At 57.0% G+C, this 19518-nt stretch overlaps 1 protein-coding gene across 8 annotated transcripts; it reads left to right on the top strand.

Moving 5' to 3' along the window:
- Window positions 1–391: 391 nt before the first annotated feature.
- ARHGEF1 (Rho guanine nucleotide exchange factor 1) lies at window positions 392–19479 on the top strand. Of its 8 annotated transcripts, XM_079117682.1 has the most exons (32): window positions 402–542; window positions 950–1181; window positions 4654–4695; window positions 4793–4876; window positions 5275–5388; window positions 7681–7779; window positions 8014–8056; window positions 8276–8522; window positions 8891–8920; window positions 9135–9234; window positions 9371–9467; window positions 9546–9581; window positions 9800–9937; window positions 10666–10771; window positions 11312–11323; window positions 12055–12222; window positions 12490–12635; window positions 14312–14458; window positions 14820–14902; window positions 15044–15169; window positions 15272–15386; window positions 15509–15609; window positions 15842–15919; window positions 16146–16221; window positions 16305–16472; window positions 17626–17713; window positions 17806–17892; window positions 18162–18229; window positions 18328–18414; window positions 18788–18951; window positions 19024–19124; window positions 19369–19479. In XM_079117682.1, exons 3-31 carry the CDS (start codon window positions 4672–4674, stop codon window positions 19105–19107), a joined length of 2916 nt encoding a protein of 971 aa, XP_078973808.1. In that variant the 5' UTR covers window positions 402–542; window positions 950–1181; window positions 4654–4671; the 3' UTR covers window positions 19108–19124; window positions 19369–19479. The 8 variants fall into 8 exon arrangements, 7 of the variants coding, with proteins under 7 accessions (XP_078973805.1, XP_078973806.1, XP_078973809.1 ...); XM_079117679.1 differs by lacking the exon at window positions 950–1181 and having other exon boundaries at window positions 393–542; XM_079117680.1 differs by lacking the exon at window positions 950–1181 and having other exon boundaries at window positions 393–542; window positions 19280–19406.
- The last annotated feature ends 39 nt before the right edge of the window (window positions 19480–19518 follow it).

Below are 19518 nucleotides of genomic sequence, written 5' to 3'. Positions count from 1 at the left end.
AGAGAGGGACAGAGGAGGAAGAGCGGGGAAAACAGGCCAGGACGAGAAAGACCCCACAGGGGAGGGAATGAGCCACTGGGACCAGGGGAGAAGGGCACAGAAGCAGGACGCCCAGAGGGGCGAAGAAAGAGGAAGAGCAGGGGCGCACGGAGACGGAGGGCAGGGGAGGCTGCCCTGGTCCCCCGCCCCGGCTGGTGGGCGAGGCGATGCGGGACCCCGGCCGGAGATGCGAGCACTAGGGAGCCCGCTGGGCGCGCGGACAGACGGACCCGGCAGGGAGGGCCGGGCGGGACCGGGCGGGGCCGGTGCCCGGGGGAAAGGAGGGGCCGGGCGGGCGGCGAGAAGGGGAAGGAAGCGGAGGTGCCGGGCGGGCGCGGGGCGCGGGCAGGAAGCGGGGAGGGGCGGCGGGGCGGGGGCCTCCGGAAAAACGCCCCAACTTCCTGCCCCGCCGGAGCCAGGAAGCGGGAGCCGGGACGCAGGGCCCGGGATCGCCGAGCCCGACCTCGGGCGCCCCGCCGGTCACCTCCCAGCGCGGACACCAGGTACACCGTCCCGGCCCCGCCCGGCCTCCTCCCCTTGGCTGCCGGGGGAAGTGGGACGGAGGAGGGCGGGGGCTGGGGCGCTGCGGCGGCGGAGGGGCCTCTCCTCCGAGACCCCTGACCCGCGCCCGCCCCTCCTGGGGCCTCAGTTTTTCCATCAGTCAAAGGGGACAGAGAGCGCTGGAATATCTGTCAAGTGCCCAGGGGGCGGGGATGAATGCTGAGAGCCGGGGTCAAGGCTCCCAACTGTTCAGGACGGATGATCACACCCACTGCACGGGTGGGGAAACTGAGGCCCGGGAAACCGAACCGACTCGTGCCAGGGACACTTCGTGAGACAGTGTGCAGTTGGGATTTGAATTCTAAGTTGCTTTCCGCTAAGCGGCGTCCTCCATCCCTGCACGCTCTAGGGCCACCTAAAAAGAAAAGCAACAACAATAACGCCGTGGGCCACTGGGAAGCTGAGAGTTGCAGAGCGCGTTTGAAAGCGTTTTCGGGAAGCTCCTCTTTGGGCCGTTAATTATACCCTGGGAGATGGGAGTAGGGGAAAGAGCTCGAAACTTCCCGCATTGTACAGATGGGAAGACTGAGGCTTGGAAACAAGTCACTGCATTTTCAATGTTACCCTGATGTCAAGGAAAGGTATGCTCAAACCCAAGTTTAGCTCTCCAGCTCCCGCGGAAAGGGGTGGTGGGGTTGCGGAGGGAATGTATGAGCGCCGGGAATTCAGAAGGTTCCCGTGTTGGGGAAGCAAATAAGGCGCGGACCCCCAGTGCAAGGTCCAGAGATTTAGGGACAGAGCGAGACGGTGATCTCGGGTTGAGTTCTGGCTAGGAGTTGGAACCACCCTTACCTCCGGTCAGGGGGGCGGGGCCCGAAAGAGTGACAGGAGCAGTCGAGATACGGAAACGCCGGCCCTCCAAGGCAGGCCAGAGCGGCCCTATCTGGCCAGCGTGGCTCAGTGGAAAGCTAGAGCGGCGGGCGGAGGAGTAGAATCGCGGGGACAGGAGCCTGGTAGGAGCCAGGCTAGAGCGGTCGGCAGGAGGAGTGGAGCTGGGCGTAAAGTGGACTCTGGGGCGGCTAGAGCGACTCGGCGGCAGGGGTGGGGGAGCCCGGAGCCCGCGCGCGGAGGCTTCGGTTTCGGCGGCTGCAGTGACTTCTCTTCCAACCCAAGCAGGTGAGGGACGCGGGTCCTAGCTGGCGTCAGGCTCTGCGCGTCCGACCCGGCATCCCCCGCTGTTTATACCTCTGCATCCGTATAGAGTTTAGGGCCCGTGTAGAGCCGCCACGTCCTATGTAAGATTTGGGGCTCGTGAAGACCCGCCACGTTCCATATAGGTTACAAGATCTTCCAGACCCTCCAGGTTCCGGCTAGCCTCCCGTGGAGGGCCGGCCTCTTGTAAACATAGGGTTCTGATAGGTCAATAGCATCCCCTAGAATCCTGGGCCCTATAGATCTTGGGTCCCGGGATACACCACACACCCCTGCAAGAATTCTGTGCCCCCATTTAAGTTTCCATAAGTCCCGTAGACTGGCTGCTTTCCCTATAGAATCATGATCCATATTATCTCAGATTCTTTAGATCTACCGTGTGTCAATAGAATCTGGGGCTTTATACATTCTAAGGGCTCCTTTTAGGTTCTTCAAGACTCCCAAAGGTTCTTGGAGATCCTGGGTCATCCTGTCAATATCTTACAGACCCTGAGCCCATGTTCGGCACTTTCCTCTAGAATCCCCACGCCATGAACCTTCTAAACCTGTCGATGAACCAAAACCTCATTCTCATGGTGCTCCCTTTGCTGGATCCCAGGCCTTGTCAGTCGCCTATAGATCACATTTTCCCTTGGACAAAACTTCACCTATAATTCCGTAGCTTCTGTGGGGGCCCCCTCCCCTCCCATGCCCTAAACATTGAGCACTTCCGCTCACCCCAGTCCCAGTCCTGAGCCCCAGGCCAGATCCAACCTGCACTCCTGCCCAGGCCACAGCAGCTGCATACCCCTGACTTTCCCAGGCTCCTAAAGAGACTTGTGTATCAGAGCTTTTGGTTCAGATTTTAGTTTCCTAAGGGTGTGATGGGGGATCCTTATGCTCTGAAGTAATGCAGTCTATCAAATTCATCTACTCTGAAGCCAGACTGCCTGGGTCTGAATCTTGGCTCTGCCTCTTGTGAGCTGTGCTTCAGTTTCCTTCTCTGTAAAATGGGGATGAGAATAATAGTGGCAAAAAAATTAAATCAGAATATTACTGGCCTCACGAGGTCGTGGAGAGGATTCTGTGAGTAAGCATCTGTAACACGGTATGCTATATTGGGCATATACTAAGTGCACATTGAGTGTTAGTTATTATTTTATATAATTATGATGAGGAGTGAGGAGATAATGCTTGTCAAGTATGACTTGAGACCTGGCACTAAGCATTGCTCAGATAATATGCCTTCCCTTCTTTGCTCCTTCCCTGCCCCCCGTTGTGGGTTTGGAACTCATGTTAGGCAAGTTCCCTACGCCTGAGCTACAACCTCAGCTCCTCTTTTGGGACAGTCTTGCCTCAGTTGAACTTTTCCATCCTTAAGTGGGATAAGTGTGGATTCTGTGTCAGTGGTCATATCTTCCAACCCAGAAGTTGCAACTGATGGTCTAGGAATGAGACTAGCATAAGGTGCTTGCTTTTGTGGTGTTTAACTGAATTAATACACAAGCAGTCCTTAGAGCAGTACCCAATGTAAGTACTAGGTGAGTTTAGCTCTCATAATAAATAATTACTGTTATTTTTCTGCCTTGCTTTGCAAATTTATTTATGTGAACATTTAACTGCTCAAATCTTGAAATCACCCAAGCTTGCATGGTAGACACACTTTTTATGGAAAAGAATAAAAATGATACCTGCTTGGGTGGATCCTACAAGATGGCATTTGTACATTACCAAAAGCATCATTATTTTATAATCGTAGCACTATCATAGCTACCATTTATGAGTGCTAGGGAAGACGCCCATGGAAGAGGGAAAAGGGTGGGTCTCAGGCAGCTAGGATTATAAATAGCTTTGGGGTGTAGGGAGCTGCACCTCCCCCATCCACCCCACCCATCTTCCCACAGCTCCTTCCCACCTGACACAGCTTCTGGGGCATTATTCAGGCTAATTAGGGACACAGAAATGTCTTTGGAAAGACTCAAGGAGAAGTGGAGACAAAGATGGGAGAGACATTGAGAGATGAGGAGAGAAAGGGATGGAGAAAGATGACACAGCAACCTGGGACTTCAGAAAGTGGCTGTGGAAGGGCAGGCAGGCACACAGAGGGAGAGAAGCAGGGAGTAATGGAACCAGGGTGGAGGAGGGTGGAGAGGCAGAGACCAGTCAGGAGGAGACAGGGCTGAAAGAAGGGGAAGAGCCCAGGAAGCAGAAAGAAGGGCAGAGACAGGAGGCAGATTCCAGGGAGAGACAGTCAGGCCCCACCCCCGGAAGGAAGATCATGTAGGTTAGAGGGAGACTCACACCTTGGGGGTGGCTGTCAAGGGCCCCTCCCTCATTTTCTGGGACCAGATGCTGGGAAAGATAGTTGGTTCCTGAAAGAAAGAAGAACCCCTAGAGGAGGGTTCTGAGTTTTGTTTTCTTGTGTGGAGAAAGTTGGGGGTTGGGGGTTTGCCATTGTGACTTCCTGTCACAGGAAGTGGGGCTAGTGGGTTCAGAGGCAACATCCTGGCCTAGGCCTGTCACAGATCAGAGGAGAGCCCCCCACACCCCAGTCCTCTTTCCTACCTCCTCTCAACCTTCCCTTTAACTGTTTGCCTGAAGGCCCTGCCTCCTTGGGGGCCAACCCCCAGGCCTCTGGTCCCTCCTCATTTAGGGACCCAGATTGCCAGCTCACACCCACAGTCCTTTTGTGGACCCAGGCTCTTGGGCCTCCAGCCTGCGCCCCCCCTCCGGTCCTTGGGCTCCTGGCCCTCCCTGGCTAGTCTCTGAAGGGCTCTTTGTGGCCACACAGAGGCCCCATTGAGCTGCGGAGGCTGGGATGGGGGGAGGCTGTTTACTCACCTTCACACCTGGGCCAGGAATCTCTGAGTAACCGCCCCAGGCTGCCTCCTCCCACCCTAACCGCAGCCCCTCCTCTCCCAGCCCCACAGAGCCTTGGAGATGGAAGACATCGCCCGAGGGGTGGTGAGTGACAGTGACCGGGAGCCAGGGAGGGTGTGGGGACTGGGGGGCTACGAGGTGGGGAGCCTTGTGGACTGAAGCCATGCCACCGCTTCCACAGGCTCCAGGGCCCCCACGGCCTGGCATGGTGCCTGTCAGCATCATTGGGGCTGAGGACGAGGATTTCGAGAATGAGCTGGAGACGGTGAGTGGGAGATGGAGTGGAAATCTTCTGTCTCATCCTCAGTCAGTGTCCCTTCACAGGGCCAATTCTCCATCCTTGGCTATGCCCTCTCTGTCCATCTCTTATTCTCTCATCTTCCCATGCCGCCTTCCTCAGCTTCCTGCCAATCAGTGCCCCCTTTCCAGCACAGGCTTCTTACTCTGGCCCCAATTTATCTCTGCCCCCACCATGGATTCCCATTCATTCTCTCCAACCTCTGTCTCTACTGTCACTATTCTGGTGTAGACACATCACCACCCCCAACTTCCCAGAATCTTCCCCAGTTTGGATCCATTGAGAGGTGCCATGGACCAGGTAGGGCCACCAAGGCCTCTTTGCCTCTGCCCAAGGCTCTTAGCTACCTTCTTTCCCACCTGCAGAACTCAGAGGAGCAAAACAGTCAGTTCCAGAGCCTGGAACAGGTGAAGCGGTGCCCCGCCCACCTCATGGCCCTCCTGCAGCATGTGGCCCTGCAGTTTGAGCCAGGACCTCTGGTAAGGACACAGAGGGAGAGGGAAGGGGGAAGCAAGGTTGGGCAGGCATGCCTTTCAGTGAGCTAGACCAGTAAAGGCAAGCCAGGAGGGTCTGGAAAACAGATCCAGAACACATAGCACAAATCTAGAAATAGCACAGCAGATGAGAGCCAGAAAGCACACCATGTGATCTAGACAATACTGAGTACCCCATGTAAACCTGTGAGGCGACAGCACTGGCCAGGAGGTACCCATTGCAGGCCATGCATGCAGCCACAGAGAACCCTGTAGCGTGGCAGAAACATGTCCTGTAGGTTGCCTTTCAGGACTGGAGCAGGGTCCCCTGTCACAGTGCCCTTCCCACAGACTTTGAAGGAGGATCGAGCTAGACCTCTGCAGGTGTTACCAGTCAGCATTCGGGGTTGGTGCTTGGGAGAAAGCTGTTAGCCATCCAGCCTGGATGACACCATAGCCCTTGATCTGAAACAAGGAAACCACCGCAAGTGCCTACCACGTGGGCAGGACGTAATTGTTAATCCAGAAACCTCTTGCACCAGGCAGAAGATACCTGGGATTTGTGGATTCAGGACCATGCTATCCAGAAACACCTTCAGAGTCTAGAAAACTCAGGAGGTAATATATGAAGGAGAGGCCACAGCACTGGCCAGTGGGAGTCTGTAGATGAGGCCTCATCCCAAGAAGACCCAGAGCAGCCCAACACGGGCCTCGAGCTGGGAGACAGCTCAGCCATGCACTGCATGGAAATGTACCATGCTTCCCTCCAGAAAACTGGGAGACAAAGCAATAGCGAAGAGGAACCCTTGGGGATGTAGAAGGAAGGGGACATCAAAAGCAAAGACTGGGTGTCCTGATGCCTAAGCTTTAGAAACTGGCAGAAACGGGGAAATGGCCAGTATCATACCTGTCTGCATGCCCTTCATCAGGGAGTCCTGCCTAAGCCCTGGGTTTCTAGAACATGAGGATGCTTCCTAGCCCTCAGCACAGGGATGGTGCCAACTGCCATATTGTTTATGAATGTGGAAACTGAGGCCTAGAGAGGACCAGAGCTTGTTGAAGTGACCTCAGATGGCCTCTGGCATTTTGAGATTTGTCCTCATGTGGCCCCTCAGGCTTTATTTCAGGGGTGGAGGTAAGGAGCGTGGATGTAGATTTGTTGAAACTGTTTAGAGAAAGTCTGCCTTACCACACTTAAGGCCATGTCACTTGCCAGGTGAGAACCCCCCTGGGAGTCAGGACAGGTTGGAGTCCCTGCTGCACTGCCAGAGTCATCCAGCCCAGAGCTGGCACACAGGCAACCTCAGGAGATGCTGAGTGAGCCTGACTCCTCCACCCATTTATTTATCAATCCCTTGCTGTGCATGGGGACTCAGGATCAGACCCTACCCACCACTGCTATGTCCACAGCAAACTCTAAAGTTGCTCACAATATTTGTAGACAATGGGGAGTCGCAGGGAGACAGGCTACCTGCGTTCAGATCCCAGCTTTGCCACTTACCAGCTGTGTGACCTTGGGTAGGCATCTTTTGTTTTTTGGTTTTTTTTTTTTTTAATTGTCGATGGACCTTTTTATTGTATTTATTTATATGTGGTGTTGAGAATCAAACCCAGTGCCTCACACATGCTAGTGCTGTACCACTGAGCTACAACCCCAGCCCAAGTAGGCATCTTAAACTCAGTTTTCCTATCTATAAAATGGGAGTAATGTATGCTGCACTCCATGGTGCACACTTAATTTCAGCTACTTGGGACAGAGGCTGAGGCAGGAGAATTCCAAGTTGGAAGCTAGTCTGGACAACTTGGTGAGACTCTGTCTCAAAATAAAATTATAAAAAAGAATTGGGAATATAATTCAGTGGTAGAGCATGTGCCTAGCATGCAAGAGGCCCTGGGTTCAATCTCCAGTACTTTTAATAAAAAGGCAAAACAAAAAAATGGGGGTAATGATGATCCCTGTGATCGAACAGATTCATTTATGCACAACAAGGACTTAGAATCACATCTGGTATACACCGAGCCCTCGGTATGACTAGGAGGAGTAGTGAAGAGACAGAAACAGCAAGAACTATATAGGATAGAAAATTAGGAAGTGCTCATGGTGATGACCCCAGAGAGGCTAGGGGAGGCAAGGCCTGGGGAGTAGAGGTAGAGATCAGGGAGTGCTTCCTCAGGAGGTGGCGTGAGAGCCCTTCAGTCACTGGGCACCTGGGGGCTGGGAAACCCCTCAGGCTATCCAGAGGGGGAGTGTGGTTGGGTGCCGGGAAGGAGAACAGTCACACTGTATGTCCTCCCCAGCTCTGCTGCCTGCATGCGGATATGCTGGGCTCACTGGGCCCCAAGGAGGCCAAGAAGGCCTTCCTCGACTTCTACCACAGCTTCCTGGATAAGACCGCGGTGAGAGACACCCTTAAGCCACCCATCCCCACCGACTTGGCCCTGGAGAGCCTCTGTGTACCTCCCGACCTCCCCCACTGAGGCAACTTAAAGGGCAGCTTTGCTGGGGTGACTGCCACCTGGGCCCTCCCCAGCATCCTCTCCTCCCCCGAACTCTTGTTCCTACCGGGCCTCCTGGGCTGCATCCCCGGCTCTCCCAGAGTTCCCCCTCACTAAAGTTTCTCCCCTGAGCAGGTCCTACGGGTGCCTGTCCCTCCCAACGTCGCCTTTGAACTTGGTAAGGAGAGAAGAAGGGGACGAGAGTTGAGGGAGGGTCTCTGACGGGGGCAGGCAGCGCCTCCCAGGACACCTGGGGAGAGAGGTCAAGATTCATTCCTCCCTTGATAGTGGCACCCCAGGGAAGCTTGGCTGTCTGCAGTTGGATGGGGACTATGGTCTGAGCGAGTGGGGAGCCGGGCTCAGAGACTTGGCCCCCAGCCCATGTGTGTCCCTGCAGACCGCACGCGGCCTGACCTCATCTCTGAGGATGTCCAGCGGCGGTTCGTGCAGGAGGTGGTGCAGAGCCAGCAGGCAGCCGTGGGCCGGCAGCTGGAGGACTTCCGCTCCAAGAGGCTCATGGGCATGACGCCCTGGGAGCAGGAGCTGGCCCAGCTGGAGGCCTGGGTCGGGCGGGACCGAACTAGCTATGAGGCCCGCGAACGGCATGTGGCCGAGCGCCTGCTGACCCACCTGGAGGAGATGCAGTGAGTGGCCCGGGCACCCTGTGTCCTCAGTCCCCAGTTTGCGGGTCCCTCCCAGCCCCAGGGCTTGTTTCTTAGCACGAGGGCTCTTCCTCCTCCCTGGCATTTTCATTCATCCCGGTCCTGGATCTTCCCTTCTTGGCTTTGGGGTCCCTTTGCGGTTCCTGGGTCTTGTCGGTGTTCTTGTGCTTGGGCTGGGCTCTCGGGCCTGCCTAGGTGTTGCCCATCCACTTGGAAGAGCGCCTCCCTTCCTCCTGACGCTTCCCAGTTGCCCTTCCTACTCAGAGTGAGAGCACCCAGAGGGCTGTGCTCGTTGGCAGGGACCCCAGACTTCACAGCTTTGCCACAAAACTATTTTCTTTTCCCTACAGACATACCATCTCCACCGATGAAGAAAAGAGGTAATGGGGGTGGACAGCATGGCAGGAGAGGCCATTGGTCCCCTGGGGTTGGGGAGGGTGCTGAGGCCTGGACTGCCTGCCTGTTGAGCCCTCCCCTCCTTCCTCAGAGACTCAGGAAGTGGTTGTGGGATGGGGAGGCGAGGCCGTGCCTCTACGCTGGGACAGCAGTGTGCACATGTCTGTGTTTTGAGCCCTCACTGTCCCCTCCCCACAGTGCTGCTGTGGTCACTGCCATCAGCCTGTATATGCGACACCTGGGGGTGCGGACCAAGAGCGGGGACAAGAAGTCGGGGAGGAACTTCTTCCGGAAAAAGGTGCTGAGGCCAAACTTGGCCCTTTCACCTCCAAAGACATCCTGGAGGAGCCTCAAGACCCTGCCTGACCCTGGGGTCCTATTCTGCCTTCTTGCATCTTGAACATGGTAACCTCCTCTGCCCCCCAACCTCGCAGGTGATGGGGAACAAGCGGTCAGACGAGCCTCCCAAGACCAAGAAAGGACTGAGCAGTATCCTGGATGCTGCTCGCTGGAACCGGGGAGAGCCCCAGGGTAAGGTGGCCCTGTCCTCAGCCCCACCCTGTCTTTTCCATTCCACCCCCACCTCACCGTCCCACTCTCTTGTTTCAGCTCCAGATTTTCGACACCTCAAAAGCGAGGTTGATGGTAATGAACCTGTAGCCAGAGCATCCATCCTGGGTCTGAGGGAGGAGGGCTGGGTCTGGAGAGGAGGCAGTGTGTAGGGAGGACCCTTGGTCCTTGAGGGAGGAGGGAGGTCTCCCTATGGTGGGGAGAAGGTGCAGAGCCGCCTCCTGGGTTCCCTGCAGTTGTGGATTGGCACTGCTGACCTCTCATTTCCTTCTTTCTCCCTGTTGCCTCCTCAGCTGAGAAGCCAGGCCCTACAGACCGGAAGGGAGGCCTGGGAGTGCCTTCTCGGGACCGGAACGTTGGGGCTTCTGGACAGGACATCCCTGGAGTCTCTCTGCACCCTCTGTCTGGAGACAGCCCAGACCGGGAACCAGGTGAGTTTCCTGGGCTACGGCAGGACCTGCTTAGATAAAGGCCGTCCCTGGCGAGGCCTCCCCTTTGTTCTCAGCATCTGCCTCTCCCCGCTTCTGGGCAGTGTCGTGTCTGCCCCTCCTTGGACTAACACTTCATTCCTTGGGGCCTGGTTTTGCAGGACCTGAGTACAGGCAGACCACCTCAGATCACTTCCATGCCCCCTTGAGTGTTGAGGCAGCTGCCCCAGTAACTTCATCGTTCATGTTCCTCAGGGCTGTGTGGCTCTCGGCATCCTGGATCTGAGGTGGCCGCTTGGCCTGGCCTGCATTCCGATCCCCACTCTGCATCTTACCAGTGCTATGCTCTGTGACTCGTCCCCTTGCTGAGCCCCAGTCCATTCCTCTCCGCATGTGGTCTACCTCTGCCCACGGGTCTGGGAAGAGGAATGTTGGCAGAGGCCCTGCTGCCTCCAGTCCCCCCTGCCTTGGGAGACTGCAGTGTCGCTGGGTGGATGTGTGCAGGGGGCACCCTAGTCCTGAGGATCACCACCCCTTGGCTCCTGCCATGTTCTCTGCATTCTTAACATCTGTCTCTCCTTAAAGGACCCAGCTGTGGCATGGTGTCTGCCAGGCACTGGGTGCTTTAGCCCCCACCCCCTTCCTCAGCAGGGGAGACCGAGGCCCCTAGAGGGAGAGTCTTGCCACCCCAGGGCCTTCCAGCCAGCTTAGCTCCCCCCTCCACTCTGCAGGTGTGGATGCTCCCCTGGAGCTGGGGGACCCACCCCCACAGGGCACAGTGAACCTGGAGCCCCCAGCGCCTCCAGAGAGCACAGAGGAGGGTGCTGAGACGGAGAGGTGCCTGACCCGGGTGCCGGGAGGGCAGGGCAGGGCCAGCTTCCTGGGGGTGGGGGTCGCCGCTGCCATTCGCACCTGCGTCTCCTGAGCTAGCTCCATGCTGCGCCCCTTCCTCTGCTCTTCTGTCCTCCTCCACTCTTCATCGTCGTTCTCTCTTCCTCCCCTTCTCCCTCCTTCCGTGTTCGCTGTTCCTCCTCTCTCTCCTCTGTTCTCCTTCCTTCTCTCCTCCTTCTTTCTCTGGCCAGGTTTTCTTCCCCTCCTCCCCTTTTCTTCCTCAGCCTCTCCTACCCCTTTCATTTTCAGTCCCTTCCTCCCCTTGTTTCAGGCCCCTGCCAGCCTCGCTTCTGCCCCTGGTGCCCTTCATCCCCCCTCTGTGCTCCATGCTCCGTGCCCCGGGGGCCCTGTCCCCCTCACATTTGGGGGGCAGGCTCTGCCCCCTGCCTGTCTTTGTGCTGCTGCTTTGGGGCCCCTTGGTGGGTGTAAGGAGGTGGGTTGGGTTCCATCTGGTCCACCTCTGACCCTGTGCCCCTCTCTCCCCAGAAGGTGGAAGAGGTGGGTGCCTGGGCCCTGGTGGGGGAGGGCTAGCCCCTCCCCCATTTCTCCCAGCCCCTGTCCCTCCCCTCGGCCACCCTCTCCCTTTCAGCCCCTCTGAGGGGTGGGTGGGGAGCGTCACCTTCCCAGTTGAAGAGCTAAGTATTTAAATCTTCCTCTCTCCCCTTCTATCCCTATTCCCCTGCTTCAGGGAAGGGGGGGTCAGTCCTCTACCACACTGGGTCCCCCTTGCCCCATCAAATTTCAGTGCTCCTGACCACCCTCCACTGCCCGGGCACCTCAAATCCCACTACTTCTAACTCTCCTCTCTCTTCTGTTGCATGTTTGATCCCTAACCTGTTCTCTCCTTGTTCCTGTCCTGTCCCTGTTCTGTCCCTGTTCTGTTCTCCTCTGTCCCTGTCCCTGTCCTGGTCTCCTCTGTCCTTGTCCTGTTCTCTGTCCCTGTCCTGGTCTCCTCTGTCCTTGTCCTGTTCTCTGTCCCTGTCCTGGTCTCCTCTGCCCTAGTCTCCCCTATCCTGTCCTGGTCTCTCCTTGTCCCTGTCCTGGTCTCCTCTATCTCTGTCCTGGTCTCCCCTGTCCTGGTCCCTCCTGCCCTGTCTTGGTTCCCTCTGTCCCTGTCCCCATCTCTCCTTGTCCCTGTCCTGGTCTCTCCCTGTCTCTGTTCCTGTCCTGGTCTGTCCTTGTCTCTGTCCTGGCCTCTGTCTGATTCTGTCCTTGACCTTGGGGTCCAGGCTATCAGGGCGTCTGGGGCGCTCAGAGAGCCTGCGGGTGAGCGACCGCCGCCGGCCTTCCCGGGGCAGCCTCGGGGCTAAGGGCCGGGGTGGGGGCCGCTCCCGGAGCGACGTGGACATGGACCCCAGCTCCGCTACGGCCGTGCTTGGCCCTGCCCGACGAGCCACGTACGTCTCTCTCCCCATCCACTGAGGCAGCCTGGAGAGTCAGGGAGGGGGTTGTTGCCAGTCACAGGGGGCAGCAGATGCTGAGGTCACTAAAAGCCAGCTATGATCGTGGGCCTTGGAGGAGTGGGGGGACACTTTTGTCTAGAGATTTGGGGACTTCTGTGCAGCATGGACCAGCCCGGGGTACAGAGAGGTTGACCACTAGGGAGTCAAAGTCTTCTTCCTGAGGTGTCCCAAGCTGGGACCTTACAAGGCCTCTGCCCACAGCCCTGAGCCTGGAGATGAGGGGGAGCCAGGGCGGTCAGGACTGGAGCTGGAGCCAGAAGAGCCTCCTGGCTGGCGGGAGCTCGTCCCCCCAGACACCCTCCTCGGCCTGCCCAAAAGCCAGGTGAAGCGGCAGGAGGTGATCAGCGGTGAGTGCCACCCCTCCACCCTGCTGTGACCAAGGAGAGAGACTGCGGGAGGTGTCCATCTTGGTGGCGTTTACCATCACGGTGCCTGAGAGCAGCTCGTGTCTAACACAGGACGGCTGCTTACATAAATTACAGAAGCCGCTTGATGCAGCTGTCAGAGTCATGTTTTCAGAGAATGTGTAGCTAGGGGCTCGGGTGTGGCTCATGGTGGAGCACTTGCTTAGCACGTGCAGAGCCCTGGCTTTATCTCCAGCCCTGTGAAAGCAAAGTGCCAGAAACAGTATACAAAGTCATATTTCCAGTGTAAGCCTTTGTTTCCTTATTTGTGAAACATGGGCTCTAACACTTCCTCCTTCAAGACTGTCATGAAGATGAGAGGATCATGTGAACATTCTTGCAGTGCTGGGCACAGGGGACACGCATTTACTGGGATTGTTGTTATTAGTACGATCTTAATGGCTTAGGGGGAAAAGGTTCCCACAGGGAAAAGTTTGGGGAAATGATTAATGTATTAGCAGGGCTTGCTTCTGGGTGGGGAGATGTGGGTGAATCTTCTGGTCTTAATTTATGTGTGTGTGCTTTCTAATTGTGTGTGGAAAGAGGGATGGCAAAAGTAGAGAACATGTGGAAGCTTGTTCAAAAGTTTATTTACAGGTTTCTTAATAGTAGGAAAGATGCTCCTTCAGAGTTTTTAGGGCACAGGCTGGGGGTGTGGCTCAGTGGTAGGTGCTTCTTAGCAAGCAGTCTTGGGTTCAATCTGAAGCACTGCAAAAACCAAAACTCTGACTTTTTAGGTACACAGTGAGTACTTTTTGGGTCATAAACCTTTCTAAAATGATAAAAACATAGGCAGTCCTATGTGATAGAACTCTCTGGAATGGTGAGAAGTGTGCTTTGTCTGCATGTCCAGCTTGGTAAGACTAGCCACATATACATCTTAAAATGTGGTAGATACAACTGAGAACTGGATGCTTGTGTTTCAGTTGCATTTTAATTAATTTAAATGTAAACAGATGTATGAGGCTAGTGGCTACCCCACTGGCCAACATAGTAATTTCTCTCAGAAAAATATGCATAACACACATAACAGTGCATTTAGTTTCAGCAGACTTCTGGGGCCCTGGAATTTGTGCACACACCCTCTAGTGGGATCCCTGGATCTGAGTTACCAACCTGTGCTACAGGGAATCATCATACAGAAATCACAGCTGAGAAAACGGCTGGACGGTTGGACAGTATACACAGCTGCAAACTTGCTAGTGGGGGGACGAACTCAGCCTGGTTTGCCTAGGACTTTCTCAGTTTTGTTGTTTCTGTGATGCTGAGGGTCAAACCCAGGGTCTCACACACACTAGGCAATCGCTCTGCCACTGAGCTGCAGCCCCTACTCAGCTTCCACAGTTTTATTACTGAAAGTCCCACAGCCAGCAAATTGGAACCACTGCTCACTCTGGCTGGCAGAAGAAAGGCACTGCCAGTCAAGGAATCCTCCCCAGCTGCTTAAGGGAACAGATGACCCCACCCAGAGAGTGTGTCCCCTAGACCAACACCTAGGAAACATCCTCACCCCCTGTGGCTCTGGCCTCCCCTCCTCATTCCCCCAGCCCACTTCTGAAGCCATCACTCTCCTCAGTGATGCTTCCTGCTTTGCCCCACCCCCACCCCACCGCCCCCAGAGCTGCTGGTGACAGAGGCGGCCCATGTGCGCATGCTGCGGGTGTTGCATGACCTCTTCTACCAGCCCATGGCTGACGGGGGCTTCTTCCCTCTGGAGGAACTGCAGAACATCTTCCCCAGCCTGGATGAGCTCATCGAGGTACACTGTGAGTATCCCTCACAGTGGGATCCCGAGGTGCACAGGCCGTATCCCTCCTTCACCCCACCCACCTTTCTCCTTGGAGGCCTCTGCAGACCCGGAATTCAGCCTGTTCTCTTTGAGCCCCTACCGTGGGCAACCTCTGTCTTACTACAGAGAGCCACCTGTCTGGGGCCCCCAGACCTCACATCTCAAGGCAGCAGGCATTCCATCTAAGCTCATGAAGGGTGGGAGACAGGCTCACTGGCCCCTAAGAGTCGGACACAGACCCCTGTGGCTACAGGTGACCCCCACCGTCTCCTACCTGGGTACTGCAGACAACCTTCTAGGCCCTAACAGAGCACCTGCTTTCCTCACTGCCCCCACAGCCCTGTTCCTCGATCGCCTGATGAAACGAAGACAGGAAAGTGGCTACCTCATTGAAGAGATTGGAGACGTGCTGTTGGCCCGGGTGAGAGTGTCCTCCCCAGTCCCTCGTTGCCACTAGGGGTCTGATCCCCAAGCCTGTCCCACTTTAGACTCCCATCCCTGCTCGAGACCCTATTTTTGCCCATCGCCCCTGAGACCTTCCCTGGCCTGAATCTTGCTGTAGTTCGATGGTGCCGAGGGCTCCTGGTTCCAGAAAATCTCCTCCCGCTTCTGCAGCCGCCAGTCATTTGCCTTAGAGCAGCTCAAAGCCAAACAGCGCAAGGAGCCTCGATTCTGTGCCTTCGTACAGGTGAAGTGATACCCGGACTCCAGGTCCCAGGGGAGGATGGGGCTGTTGTCCCCACCGTGGGATGAGCCAAAGCACAGGCCACCCAGCGCCGATTCCCCACAGGATGCTGAGAGCCGCCCACGGTGCCGCCGCCTGCAACTGAAGGACATGATCCCCACCGAGATGCAGCGGCTGACCAAGTACCCGCTGCTCCTGCAGAGCATCGGGCAGAACACAGGTACTGTGGGGCCCCACCCCTCTGCGCCTTCTCTAGCAGCGACCCCTTCTCTAGCAGTGACCGCTGAGCCGTGAGCTTCCAGGGTGGGGATTCACTGCAGCCAGTCTGTCCCTTGCCCACAGAAGAGCCTACAGAACGGGAGAAAGTGGAGCTGGCAGCCGAGTGCTGCCGGGAGATTCTGCACCACGTCAACCAGGCTGTGCGTGACATGGAGGACCTGCTGGTGAGCCCTGGCATGGCCCCAGCAGGGCTGGGGTGTGGTATGTGTGGGGGCTGGACCTGCCCTCACCTTGTCCCAAGGTCAGACCAAACTGTCCCTCATGACTGCCCCTCAGGGTCACTGCAGGTCAGGCCTGGCTTCAGAGGTTGGCCTTGCTTCTCAGCTTGTGCTCCTTGGGATCACTAAGGGTCAGCCCCAGAACTTGTCCCCATAATACTCTTCATTTCTGCCCCAGCGGCTCAAGGATTACCAGCGGCGCCTGGACTTGTCCCACCTGCGGCAGAGCAGCGACCCTATGCTGAGCGAGTTCAAGGTGGGTCCCCTGTCTGCCCCTCCCCATGGCCCACCCAGGCCTGCTGCCCTGACACACAGCCCACCCTGCCCGTCTGTTAATGCGCACAGTGCACCTCTGCCCCTACCTCATTCCCAGCCAGGCGTCTGTCTCAACCCCTGACTCTGACCCCTGTGGCCATCCTGGTGGCCACTGTCCTCTCCCCTTCCCACCTTCCCTTGACCATCACGCTCTCTCCTGCCCCAAGAACCTGGACATCACCAAGAAGAAGCTGGTGCATGAGGGTCCATTGACGTGGCGAGTGACCAAGGACAAGGCTGTGGGTGAGCACCAGGGTGGCAGCAGGGTGGGGTCATGAGCGGGTGGGGGGGGTCAGGCGTGAGCACCTGCTGGCCTCGTCCCACAGAGGTCCACGTGCTGCTACTGGACGACCTACTCCTGCTGCTCCAGCGCCAGGATGAGAGGCTGCTGCTCAAGTCACATAGCCGAACACTGACGCCCACGCCCGACGGCAAGACCATGCTGCGGCCCGTGTTGCGGCTCACCTCTGCCATGACCCGTGAGGTGGCCACCGGTGAGTGTGACAGTGGTGTGGCTCAAGGCAGGTCATCCGAGCAGAGCTGCCCCATGGTGCTGGAACCCTCTATAGGACCAGGGAGACCACTCTGATTTCTGTAGAAGTCAAGAAGAGGCCTGCTAGGGCCGGGGTTGTGGCTCAGTGGAGCACGTGTGAGGTACTGGGTTTGATCCTCAGCACACTTACAAATAAATAAAATAAAGGTATTGGCTGGCTGAGGCAGAGGTGGGCGGGGCTGGGTAGGGGGCCTGTTAAAGCAGAGGGGAGCCGAGTGCATTGGTGCATGCCTATAATCCCAGCAGCTCGGGAGGTTGAGGCAGGAGGATCTCAAGTTCAAAGCCAGCCTCAGCAACTTAGCATGGTGCTAAGCAACTCAGTGAGACCCTGTCTCTAAATAAAATATAAAAAGGCTGGAGATATGACTCAGTGATTAAGTACCCCTGAGTTCAAAACCTGTTACCAGAAAAATAAAATAGAGGGGAAACTGCCCCCAGCATCTGACATGCCCTGAGCAGTATTTTTTTGGTACTGCAAATTGAACCCAGAAGCATTTTACTTCTGAACTACATCCCAGCCATTTTTTTTTTTTTTCTTTCTCCTGGTACTAGGGATTGAACCCAGGGGCACTTTACCACAAAATATTTTTTATTTAGAGACAGAGTCTCACTAAGTTGCTTAGGGCCTCACTAAGTTGCTGGCCTTGAACTTGCAATCCTCCTGCTTCAGCCTCCTGAGTTGCTGGGATTATAGGTGTGGGCCACTGCACCTCCCTCTGATTAGTATTTTGACATGACACCCTGGCTGACTGCATGGGAATTGTAGGGAGCTGGGGCAGGAATTGTAGGGCTCCAGGAGAGGGATTTGTAAACATACTGCTAAGAAGTTGCATCGGGGTCCTGGATGGTGGGGCAGGCAGGACCGTGGGGTAGCTTGAGGGCTTCTGTAGGCAGAGCAGCCAGTGACTGGTTGCCTCATCAGATGGGGGCTGGGGGAAGCAGAGGGCGGGGGTGGGGGTGGGCCTTGGGTATTGGAGGGACAGTGAGGGGTGCATTGCATCACAGGGCTTCCCAGCCTCCAGTCCGTGCTGAGGGAGGGGTGCACACCAGGGACCCTGGCCCTGAGCGCTGTTTCCTATCTCCCCCCCCCACAGATCACAAAGCCTTCTACGTCATTTTTACCTGGGACCAGGAGGCCCAGATATACGAGCTGGTAGCACAGACCATATCAGAGCGGAAGAAGTGAGGGGGCCTCTGGGGTCAGTGCGGACATGGGAGGCATCACACAGGGTCCAGGGGCGCTGACTGCCCTGGGCTTTGGCCTGTCTCCCCAGCTGGTGTGCCCTCATAACTGAGACTGCTGGATCCCTGAAGGTCCCTGCCCCTGCCTCCCGCCCTAAGCCCCGGCCCAGCCCAAGCAGGTGAGGCGGGCCATGAAGGGAATTGGAGGGACAGGGTTTCCCTGTGCATCCTTGGAACCCAGGCCCGAGCCCCGGCTCCGCGTGTGTGCGCGTGTGCTTACATGTGTACCAGTCCTACCACGGCCTGTCCATGTCCTGTTTCCAGGCCTCTCTGTGTCCCTGTCTCTCTGTCTCTATCTCCAGACCTCCCCACCTCCTACTTTCTGTTCCCTGCCCCTGCTGCCCCCCAGGGCCAGGGGTGTGGGGTCACCAAGCACTTCCTCCCCCAGCACCCGAGAACCCCTGCTCAGCACCTCTGAGAATGGCAACTGTGGCCGAGAGATGCCGCCAGCTGACGGTGAGACCAGAGGACAGAGGGGCCAGGGAGGTTTGTGGGTAATGGGAGGTGTCCACAGGAAGCACGACTGGTTCTGACACCTCCCTTCCCTCACCCAGCTCGGACGGAGAGAATCCTCAGTGACCTCCTACCATTCTGCAGACCAGGCCCCGAGGGCCAGCTTGCTGCCACAGCCCTTCAGAAAGGTAGCCCTGCCCTGCCCTGCCCATTCCAGGCCTCCAAATAGTACCTCTGTTGGAACTAGAGAGTCTTCCCCCTTTCAGATCTCACCCAGCCTATGCCACCGTCCCATGTGGCCCAAGTCCCTCATCCTCCTGCAGCCACCCTCCTCACTTGACCCTAATTCAGTTGTTCCCTGCCCAGTGCCCTGCACCCCATCGCAGCCCTAACCTCCAGCCTCACCTCTGTACCCCCTTCTGAATCTCCCAACCCCATCTCTTTAGCTTTGCCCAGCAGGCCCTGGGCCTGTGCCCTTCCCACCCATCCTGGGTCCCAAGCCAAAGTCCCCTGCCTCTCATAACTCTGTTCCCTTTGCCCTGCTCCCCTGCCCCACTCCAGTGCTGTCCCTGAAGCAGCTCCTGTTTCCTGTGGAGGAAGACAATGGGGCCGGGCCTCCTCGGAATGGGGATGGGGTGCTAGGTGGCAGCCCCCTGGGCCCAGCACAGACCCAGGAAATTCAGGAGAACCTGCTCAGCCTGGAAGAGGCCATAAAGCAGCTAGAGGTATGCTGGGTGAGGGGAAACCTGGGCACGCTGGGAAGGAAGGGTACCCCCTCATCGAAGACCCTTCTCCAGGAATTGGAGGAGGAGCTTTGCCGCCTGCGACCTCTCTTGTCTCAGCTCGGGGGGAATACTGTCCCCCAGCCTGGCTGCACCTGAGGCCCCTGCCCGGGCAGGTGAGTGTGGGAGCTGGGAGTCAGGGTGCTACCTGAGAGAAGCGAGAGTGGGCACCGGGTCCCTGCAGCCGCTCTCTCCCTTTCTCCTTCGCCTCCCGCTCTGCCTCCCACCTCCTCTCTGCTTCTCTCAATTTGTTTCTCTGCCTGTTTCTCAGCCCCTTTTCTCTCCTCTCTGTTGTGTCCGTCTCTCCATCTCTCCCCGTCTCCTCCATTTCTCTCCCTGCCTCCCTTCTCCATCCCCTAGGCCTTTCGCAAGGAGGAGAGGAATGGGGGAGAGGATGTGAGGGGGCATCACCCCCACAGCCGCCGCAGCGTCTCATACCCCCAGGGCCCGAGGAGAGGGAGCGGGCCACGCCTGGGGGGCCCGGCTGGGGTCCTGTCTCCCCCACTGGCC

The sequence above is a fragment of the Sciurus vulgaris genome (assembly GCF_902686455.1).
Source record: "Sciurus vulgaris genome assembly, chromosome: 17".
Lineage (NCBI taxonomy): Eukaryota > Metazoa > Chordata > Mammalia > Rodentia > Sciuridae > Sciurus > Sciurus vulgaris.
This window is presented reverse-complemented; position numbering and strand designations above follow the sequence as displayed.

Coding starts and splice junctions, on each gene's coding strand:
- ARHGEF1 (XM_079117679.1), top strand. CDS start 4,672: ATGGAAGACATCGCCCGAGGGGTG. Junction 14,459..14,819: donor TGAGCTCATCGAGGTACACT/GTGAGTATCCCT, acceptor CTGCCCCCACAG/CCCTGTTCCTCGATCGCCTG. Junction 15,610..15,841: donor GTGACATGGAGGACCTGCTG/GTGAGCCCTGGC, acceptor TTTCTGCCCCAG/CGGCTCAAGGATTACCAGCG.